At 34.2% G+C, this 10,573-nt stretch overlaps 1 protein-coding gene across 2 annotated transcripts; it reads left to right on the top strand.

Moving 5' to 3' along the window:
• Positions 1-216: 216 nt before the first annotated feature.
• LOC121250325 (SPX and EXS domain-containing protein 1-like) lies at positions 217-9,879 on the top strand. 2 transcript variants are annotated; one of them, XM_041149427.1, is made up of 14 exons: positions 217-438; positions 1,757-1,892; positions 1,978-2,105; positions 2,391-2,429; positions 2,521-2,613; positions 2,714-2,830; positions 3,278-3,373; positions 4,698-4,811; positions 5,550-5,603; positions 6,777-6,824; positions 7,547-7,697; positions 8,108-8,273; positions 8,849-8,918; positions 9,404-9,879. In XM_041149427.1, the coding sequence occupies exons 2-14, from the start codon at positions 1,811-1,813 to the stop codon at positions 9,662-9,664; spliced, it is 1,419 nt and encodes a 472-aa protein (XP_041005361.1). In that variant the 5' UTR covers positions 217-438; positions 1,757-1,810; the 3' UTR covers positions 9,665-9,879. The 2 variants fall into 2 exon arrangements, with proteins under 2 accessions (XP_041005361.1, XP_041005362.1); XM_041149428.1 differs by lacking the exon at positions 217-438 and having other exon boundaries at positions 2,380-2,429.
• The last annotated feature ends 694 nt before the right edge of the window (positions 9,880-10,573 follow it).

The raw sequence follows: 10,573 nt of genomic DNA, 5'->3' as shown, positions 1-10,573 counted from the left end.
ATTAAGAAATATATTCTAATAATATTTTATTTAATTTTTTAACTTGAATCTGAACTCATCTCATTTCTGAAAATAAACGGAACCTAAATATTAACATTTGCAGCCTTCTGTAATTAATTTGATGTTTTTGTTTTTGAATCTCAACCGTTAAAAAAAAAAAAAAAAAGGTTCCAAAAACACGTTTCGGAAAGTGAAAACAAACACGGCTTAATTTGAAGTCAAATTCACGACCTGAACCCAACAATGAACAAACAGCCTCCTTAAATTTGAAAGGCCCGCAGTGTATTGTAATAGTTATGTTCCCCTGCTTGGTCCTTAATACTCTAATCCCCTCAACCTATTGGATCACATTCAGACAGGGAGATCCAGCAGACCCAGAAAAACGTTAGTATTGCGCCGTTCATGCAATCCAATCGCAGAAATCATCAATCTTTCTCTGTAGGTTTTCTTCAGATCTGATCCAGTTTATGATCTCTCTGTTTTTGCTTGTTTCTGACTGTTGGTTTTTCTTTGGTGGCTGTCCTGCTTTTCGGACATTTGTTTTTGATGTGTAATTCTGGGTGCTTGATATTGTGGCGGATTTTTGCCTTTTTAGTTATTGGGTGCTTAATATTGAGATTGATGTGTAAATTCTAAGGGGCCCATAACAGAGTACTTTCGAAAATTCCATTTTTGATAAATTTTGTTTCCCATGCTTGTAATTCTCATTATTAGAGTGTCAACGTACAGGAGTCAGTGATCTTATGACGTTTTCTATAGTTATAGCAACTTAATATGGCTTTTGATCTAAAGTATTCCAATTGTTAATGGGTTTGTTTGGTTGAAGTGCGTGGTATGTTGGGAAAGACCGAGAAGTCCATAAGTTAGTCAATTACATGGATGATGCATTTTGCTTGTTGAATTTTGGTAACTTGTTAGTGATATTTTCCTTTCCGATGCTTTAGTTCTCAATTGAGTTGGATGAATTTGTATTATGAACAATTGGGTTTTCTTGTGTGGATCTCATTTTGCAATGTATCAAAATAGAGATGGGGGGATTTAATTTGCACAAAGCAAATTGGGGCATTTATGGAAGGGCTTGGGTAGTCAATGATCAAACCCATACCAAGTTGATGAAATCAAACAAACCTATATTGGGCTGCCTTAGTTCTTTAACTAAACACACTTTATGCTGGGAATTTCCATTCGATTGGTTAATTTGATGCCTAGTGTGAGTATGATTGTTGTTTCTTGTAAAGAAAGGTTATTTAACTGTCCCTTCAACAATGCTGTTTGGGATTATAGGCTTCCATTCTCATGTGCTTCACATCATGGTTGGATCTAATGTGTCTTGATCAATTGCCTAGGTTGAGGCAAATTTTTAGGTGGATCAATCATATTGTTACAGAAACTCTACATTTTTGTACTTATAACTTCTGGTTCAAATCTTGGTTTCCTTTGGAAACTATTTTCCCCTGATTTATTTTTCTGTAAGTGAATGTATCAGCGGGAAAGGTAAGGAACTATTAGATAAGTGTTATATTTTTCATGCGTACCCAATTATCACACTAAAGGAATTGTGACCTTATTGATCCCTTTTAAATGATCTGGTTGCAAGATTAATTACTATTTAGCTGAGTGCCTCCCTTGATTTCCTTTGGCATTTTAATAAAAAATAGTATATTAATTTATCGAAAAGAAAATAGTGTATTAGCAGTTCTCCTATGGTTGCTGTTTTACAAATTTCGATTTCTTTCTGTAATTTTGTATATTGCAGGTTTTAGCTTTAGGGTAAGTTGCAAAATTTATTTCTATCCACTTATCTTCATCTATGTTGGGAGGTCTTCTTACTGCTCCTTCCAATAGTCCCCACTTACGGAAGTCTGGAAGCAAACCTGTTTTCTCTGAATTTGGTATGAGAATTTTTCTTCTTCATGTTTTCCTTGATGGTTGTTTTTCATTATCTCTAGCACTTATTGAATGCCTTTCGCATTATAGGTGAGCTGGAAAATGGTGCTGAGGAAGGTTTCTTGACTCCACCGGAGGCAAATGATTTGAAGGGTGTGAGTACTCCAGTGAGCACCGCTGCAATCATGCCATCGCCTATTTTATTATGGAGATTCAAGGTTTTACTAGTGATATACCAAATGTCTTTAGTAGATCATAATTATTTTTCAGCATGACTTTGATTTTAGATGTTTGATAGCTGGAAATCATTCAGTGTAAAAAAGATTGAATTTTCTAATTCTTAATATCAAGTTTCTTTTGCTTTGAGAAAATTTTACACATATCCTGGTTCCTTCTGAGGAGTTCCACTTTCATTTTGAGACAAACACATGCTTTATTACGCTCTGTTTTCCCCAAGATCTTTTCCTATGTGTTTCTATGATCCTAATTTAGACTATGTCCAGGTACTATTATTCTTTGTCTGGGGTTTCATTTGTTGCAAGGTTAGTTACATTCTGTATTTTTATTACCAATAGAGTAGTATTGGCAATCTCTTGGATTTGATTTCTTATTTGGTATATGTGAATCTTGCAGATTGGATGGGATTCTGTTATGAGAATGAGTGTGGACTTGCGTGATTTATTTCTATACGAGGCATTTTTGTATTATAATCCTCTTCTTCTTGTGGTTAGTTCTAGTTTTCTTATTGAAAATAGAATATCTTCTTAATATTCTTAAACTTTTTATCCTTGAAGTAATAAATTTTTTTCTCATTTTGGTATTGCAGACTATGACGGTTTGGCTTTGGGGAATAAATTTATGGTTTTTTTCTCAAGCCAATGTCAATTATGCAAAAATTTTTGACCTAGATCAAAATCATCTAAGTCACAGGGAAATTTGGAAGGTACTATGTTATACTGCCAAATATCTTGACCGTTGACCTTTTTTTTATTGATGCAATGCTCTTATGGCTTAACACATTTATTTTGTTTTTTTTTTTGTTGGGGGGGGGGGGGGGTCTATTCGATATAATTCTTAACTTTTTTATAAATCTAGCTTGTGTCTGGAACTGTCCTTTTCTGTTGAAGTGGATGTCAAAATTAAGTTGTAGCATCTACTGTGTTCTGTTTTTGACATTTCATCATCAGTGGAATTTAGAGATTGGTTTGACTTGTGTGTCACTTTGGCCTAAATGTCTTGTTTGGTTGGCGAAGAATTTGCTGCTTATTCCCCCATACTTTATTTATTGGTGTTTTTTTTTAAAAAAAAAAAAACCCTTTGTTACATTGTATATATATTGTGGTGTCTATGTCTTTAGACTAAGTTTGACCATCCATTTTGATATGTGCAGTGTGCCAAATGGATGACTATCGTCGTTCCAAGTAGCATGACAGCTTATCTTTATCTTTATTCACACGGAGAAGTATCATTGGCTGCTTCACAACCAGTGTAATAGATGCATCCTCTCTTATGCATTTTTGTATTGAGTTACTCTTCTCCGTTTCTTTCCATTTGTTTGAAAAAATCATTCATTTAATTATTGATTCAAGTAATTTATTTTTCAATGTGAAAAGCTAGCTGAAATATCTTGTTTATAACTTATAAACTGTTTGCAATGTGTCAAAAACTTCACCCTTTAATATAGTAAAAAACTTGGATCGTTGTAATCGTTATAATAGAGTATGCCATTGGTTGCCAAAGTTTGTAGTTAGTATATAACACTCCAGTCCAACATTAGGAATATAAAAAACTCAAAGAGTGGGTAGGTTATAAAGGTAGTCATGGGTGCTAAGTCGCACATTGGCTTCTTCTTAGGTGAAATTGGGCTATAGATGATTTTTGGGAAGCTTCAAATTGACTAGTATTTTTCGGGCTATAGTGCAGATGTGGCTAGTGCTTTACCTCGATTGTTATATATGGTATAAAAGTCACCTAGTAAGGCCAATCATGTAAAGCTGGAGCGCTACATGACAAAGCCCTGGCAAAGACATCAGGAGTTTAAGAGTGGGAGTTTGTAACACCCCAGTCCCACTTTAGTAATGTGAATAATACTCATAAACTGGATAGGTTATAAAGGTAGTCATGGGTGCTAAGTTTCACATTGACTACTTATTTGGTGAAACTGAGCTTTATAAGTGATTCCAGAGAAGCTTCTAATTGACTAATCTTTTTGGGATTATGGTGAAGATGTGGCTAATGCTTTCCCTAGATCGTTACATAGTATTTTTGTTAGTAGTTTATACGATATTCAATTCTTCGTTCAACTATGAGTGCATTAAGGTGGATGGAGTGAGTATATTATTTTCTGGGATACATTTTTCGTAGGGTTCTTTATTCAGTTCAAATGGAGTAATTGTATATATAGATTAGGGATGTTTATGTTGAAAGCTTTTATTTGTGATTTGATGCATTTACTGGATTTTAAGAATATCTGCACGGGAATTGGCTGCACTCTGGAACATGAGTTCGTCTACAACAGAAAACAGCACATACTTTGTCAGATGACTCGACCTACCAAACATAAATGATATATTCATTGAACATATGTTTTCTTTCCCCTCTGTGTAATTCAGTTTTAATGCTCATGCATTGTGTATATCAAGGTCTACTTTAATCTCATCATAAGCTGATCATGCTGTATTGCTTATCATCAGTTATCCATTGACTTGTAATTGATTTGTTTGTTATACGCTTATTAGTATGTTTTTTTAATGAGTTACTCTTATTACCATGTTAAAATTGGACTAACTTTTAGTGGGACCCATCTGCAGGTTCTCTTATATTGTGCCATCGCAATGATTTTGATATTCCCATTTGATATTTTTTATTTGTCATCCCGCTTTTACTTGTTAAGGACTCTTTGGCGAATAGTTCTTCCACTACAGGCAAGTGTGTTTTTGTTATTTTTTTTATCTTCTTTCCTGGAACCATGGTTTTTTTTTAACTTGCTGTTGACAAAAGCTGATAAGTACAAAAGTTATGTTGCTGCTCACATATTTTCTAGGATGTCAAAAGTTGTGACTTTTTCAATTGCTGTATCTTGTCAAGAAGGTTAGTGACTTAGGAAACATATCTATTTTTGGATAATTAGAAATACATATGTACTGTCATTAGATTACATTCCCATGAATAGAACTAAAAGTATTCATTTGCTTGTCTTAATTCTTCAGTTGATCAAATAAGGAGGATGCCAGCACTTGCCAATGCACGATATTTTGTAAAAACCTCAAAACTAGAAAACTCACTAAACAGCATAATTGCCAATCAATCAAAATGAACAATGCCTGGCAGGACTTGATCCCGATGCCTTGGGTTTGTGTGGTCATGTTAGACACCACAAATATGTATCAGTTATAATTGAGGGTGTAATAGCCTTAGGAATCATGCTGACCCACAACCTACCTTAGTTGTATAGAGCACCGTGGTATCACCAACCTTGAGATATCCCTTCTTTCATAGAGGAGGGATAAAGAAAAAGAAAAGGCAGTGATTGTGCCATTATACCTTGTTTATTTTGCCTAGAAGGGGAATATATATTCTGCTCTATTTTGGTGGTATAAACCCTTTGTTTTCAGGCCTTCATATGCTGTGTTAAATATTTCAAGTTTGTTTGGTGAATACAGGCAATATCATTTTCTGATTTTTTCTTGGCTGATATCTTGACCTCCATGGCAAAGGTATGCAATCAATTTGAACTCAATTGTTCTCCACTTCAATTCCCTTTTTAGTATTTTGATAGTGTTGGTAAAACTGCACTTAAGCGTAAAGCGCAAAGCTCCAAGGCTGAAGCGCTTTGCCTAACAAAAGCGAAGCACACGCTTTAGGTGCGTATTTTGGCCCCTTTTATGTTAGGTTAAAGCACATTTTGTAAATTTTTTGAAAAAAATATAAAATATCAATTCAAGGCCTAGAAAATGATGTAAAAGATATTCTTAAGTATTAGTTGATATTGAAGACCATTTACATACCATGGCGCCACATGTTTTCATATATGGATGTATAAGAGGGAATCATGTACCTAATACCATACGTCTTATATAATCACTGATATATGTATATATATAAATTTATAAAGATATTAGCAAAAAGTCAAAGTTTGTCAAATTTGTAGATAAAGTTATAAAGTACAATCTAAATAATCTATTTTGTCAAAATGAAGTAGTTCTTGAACAAACTCAAACTCACTCGAATATTAAATGAGACTCCGTGATAAGCTTGAGCTCAATTTGCGTTCTAATAAAAATTAAATATACATGGCTTAATCACCTACTTTTCGCTCGAACTTGGCTCGTTTACATTCCTAGCGCCTAGGCTCTAGATAACATTTGAGCTTAAGTGTGCCTATGCTTTCACCAACCTTGTTTCGATAGCATAATTATTGTATCAAGCAGGATTATATGATTGTTTCTTATATATGTAATAAGATACACGTGTACACCTATGTATAGACACATATGCATATGTTTCTCCTATTGAACCTTTTCTTTCGCTGGAAAATGAAAATGGTATAGGATAAGCGTAAATATACAGTCACAGTCTACTCACATCTAGTCTTTGGAAAATGCTAGAAACTACACCACCATCCCACCATTATCTCACTTCATTAACATGACAGTATGTAATAACCCTGGGATTTATATTTGTTTTTTTAACAAGGATTGATCTAAGGACTAGACCCTGCCATGTCAACAAAGTGAGACATGGACCACATGGTCAAATAGTGGTGTAGTTTCTAACATTATTTAACCTTTTCTTTGGGGTGTAGAATCAGGAAATAGTTTGCATGTCTATATTCAGATACATACATATCACTATACCTTTTTGGTGCTTATAATTGTGACTTTCTGCAGGTTTTTTCTGATTTGGAGCGTTCAGTGTGTAGAATGGTCCATCGACAGGTTCGTATTCTGTTGTTTAGCTTGGTTTTGTGCATATTATCAGAATACATCTACTCTGCCCTAGCTTTTTTAACTTTTCATGGGATTGCCATCTTTATGTTTTTTGCTCTGATTCAAAGCCTAGTTTTTCTTTCCTGTCTTTGGTTTTTCCAATTTTAATGTTACACGTTAGATTTACTCATTATATATTATTGTTAATTGTACTTATTAAAAAAAATATTATTGTTAATTGTTATTTTCTCTCATGTACAGAACTTATCAGAACTTTTTGTTGGTGTAACCACAATTCAAATTTTCATACCTAGTTATAATCTGTTGTCTAGCTTGATGGAACCTACTTGAGTTTTTATTTTCTCATTTTTTCTTGAAATTTAAGTTGAGTTAAATGATGCATTCTGATAAACTTGAAATGCACTTAATCACCCTTGAGAAAATCAAATAAGTGCTGACAGTACATTTGTATGAAAATTGATAATGAGGTTACTGATATCTGAAAGCAAGGGAGAAGACTGTTTGATGTTGAATAGTCTGTCACTAGTTCCATGACCCCAAGTCATGGACCTTTTTTTACTACTAAAATTTCTAATGGAGTTTGTTGATTTTCCTATTATTTTATAGTAGGTTTTATTTGATCCTGCACTTCTTTACTCGTTAGAATTGGTTTAATATAAATTTGATGCTTTACTTATATCTTATTAAGGGATATATTTTAACTCAAGCAGGTTGCCACTATTGCCTGGTTTGAAGCCGATTCTGTTTGTGGCAGTCACTCCATTGCAATACCTATTGTTCTGGTTTTGCCTTACCTTTTTCGTTTCTTTCAATGTCTTCGACAATACAAAGATACTGGGGAGAAAACAACCGTTCTGAATGGTAAGATCTCATGGTTATTTCACATATATGGTATCTTACCCAAAATTTTTCTATCATTAGATGTCTTTTGAGACAGCATATTTGCTGCTTTCCATTATACAGGCTCATTTGGTTTCAACTTCTGGCTCTGCCTTTCCTCTAGCATATATGAATTTCGAGTTCATTAGATGTCTTTTGAGACATTATATTTGCTGTTTTTCCATTATACAGGCTCATTTGGTTTCAACTTCTGGGCTCTGCCTTTCCTCTAGCATATATGAATTTCGAGTTCTTTAATATTTTTAGGTTTGTTTATAAGTTATTTTTTGAACTATTGAATCTAAATGTGTTAACTTTATCTGTTATATTTATATGTTTCTATGGTTTTATTGATTAAAATTTATGGTGACTTTATTTGCTCATGGTTTCAGCTTTGAAATATTCGACCGCTGTACCGGTGATTTTTCTTTCAGCCCTTAAATATCATGTCTTCCCTGAAAGATGGACAAATTTTTATCGGCCTCTCTGGCTTCTCTCTAGTTTTTTGAACTCCTTATATTCATTCTACTGGGATGTGACCCGAGACTGGGACTTGAGGTATGTCAAATGTTGATAACTTCACAGATCATGTTCTAATCAAATTTATCCGTGATTTTTTCTTACCTGTTTTTATTTTTTGGAGTAACATTAACCACGTGCCACATAGAAATCTGTTTCCTATGTGGTTTTCGGTCTAAACTCCTTTATTTGAAATCTTAACACCTCTGGATTTTATGTGCACAAGCAAGCACGTTTCTTTCTTCTTGTAATTCTGAAAAGGTTAAATAGCATTTGATAGTCATGTGTCAGTTCAGAACATTTTATCATATCAAATTTATTATCTTGTGATTTGAAAGTTAGTTGCCTCAAATGCTCTTGTTGGAAGTGTTGGAGCTAAATTAGGAAGTTACTGATTTAGAAAAGGTGTTGGAGCAAAACTAAAAATAGCTGGGTTTCTTATTTGGTAATCATGATTTTCAGTAAAATTACTGCCGTCTTTCACGTTTTGTTCGGGAGTTGTGCACTAAAATTACTTATAGGCCATGTATAGGACAGTTACCATACGTTTTTAGAACTTGCTACATCTTGAATATTCTCTTTTGATTTGTCGTTAAATATCTCCTCTTTGCCAGTGGCTTCACTCGGATATTCAAGTTCAGCAAACCACATCTCTTCTCACACATGTTATATGGACGAAAATGGGTAAGGCTATGCCCATCTTATTGTAGTAATTGGGTTACAAAAGTGTTTTAATGACCTTAAATGACTCGTTTAGCTTAAGAAACCCAGAGACTTTTAACCTGACAACAGAGCAAGTTTGAACTAGTGTGGACTGGACGAGTAACGCTACATACTGTTGTGGAGTACGCAGCGTCATACAGTAAATAGTGGGATCCATTATTAAAAAATTAATTTTTTTAATGTGGGTCCCATATTTATTTATTTATTTTTCAAAGTGATTGCGTGGCGCTTGCCTGCAACTATGATTTCTAGTCCTGCGTGACCAAAATTACCCAATCATAAATTGTTGGGAAGCCTAATAAACCTGATGTCTTCGTTGCCAGCTCTAGAATTCCTTAGAAACTTAATAAAGCTGATGTAAAGGTTTCTTTGCTAATTAGCATTCCACCTTGTCTGATTGGTTCTAAATACTCCGTGTCTGAAATAATTTTACGTATGGATTGCAGGTTTATTTTTGGGTGATAGGGAGCAATCTTGTCTTGCGTTGCACATGGACATACAAGCTGTCTGCGCATCTTCGCCATAATTACTTAACGGTGTTTGCTATAGCTGCTTTGGAGATTTTTCGTCGCTTCCAGTGGATTTTCTTCCGTGTGGAAAATGAGTGGAATAAGATGAACTCCAAGTCAAATATTCAGCTCTCAATGAACGACATCCCAAACGAGGAAGAGAAAAAATTACTTGCTTCTAGCGAGCACAATGTATAGTGAGCGAGACAAACAATCAATGTCTTGCTGGCTGCATCATTCGAGGTTTTTGTAAAACATTTTAGCGATATGGATCTGTCATTCCATTTTTTACGATGTTAATTTTCCCTCTGTTGTTTATAAAAAAAGAAAAATAGGTCGTTCAATCATTAGTAGATATTTGATAGACGATATATTGATTCAATTTAATACAATATCATTGGTAACGATGGAAATTGTTTGTGGGAAATCTGAATTTCTAGTGCCTAACAAGAGCAGATTTATGATGAAAAAGCTCAACATGGTTCCTAGATATTACTCTTTATCATTTTGAGTACAATTTTCCATATGAGGAGTGCTTACATCAACATTAGAATTATATAAAATTAATCCTACAAATTGATAGTTCATCTGATCCGTTAAATCAATTTTATAATATGATGAATTATATTCAGTCGTCAGTTTGTAAGATTATTTTTATGTAATCTATTTGTAGGTGCAGTATTTCCCTTAGATTCAGGCAGGTAAAGTGGCTCTAGACCACATACCACGATAAAACTATTAATGGAAGATTTCAGCCACTCCTTATAGCCCACGCTTCTGCCTTTTCAACCAATTCTACACCCTCTCTCTTCTTCGGTGACCGGCCATTTTCAAGTTCCGTGATTTACAGAAACGTATCACATGTTTGTGGAGGTACGGATATTCCTTTTTGCGTTGTGAAAAGATCGTTCCTCGGTAATGATCCCAGACTTTGCATTTTTGCTTGTCTCAAGCATTGTCTCGTGTTTTCTGGTAGTCCTGACAAGGAAGTTTTGTAACACCAATATAAGCTCTAATTACATGGCTTATGTTTTAAAAAGATTAGTTAGTGATATAATTAGAGTTATATTAAATTTTTATAAAGAGCAAGAACTTCTCATTCTCAAT

The sequence above is a fragment of the Juglans microcarpa x Juglans regia genome, chromosome 2D, assembly GCF_004785595.1.
Source record: "Juglans microcarpa x Juglans regia isolate MS1-56 chromosome 2D, Jm3101_v1.0, whole genome shotgun sequence".
NCBI classification, from domain to species: domain Eukaryota; kingdom Viridiplantae; phylum Streptophyta; class Magnoliopsida; order Fagales; family Juglandaceae; genus Juglans; species Juglans microcarpa x Juglans regia.
Note: the sequence above shows the minus strand (reverse complement) of the source record. Positions and strands in the feature narration are given on the sequence as shown.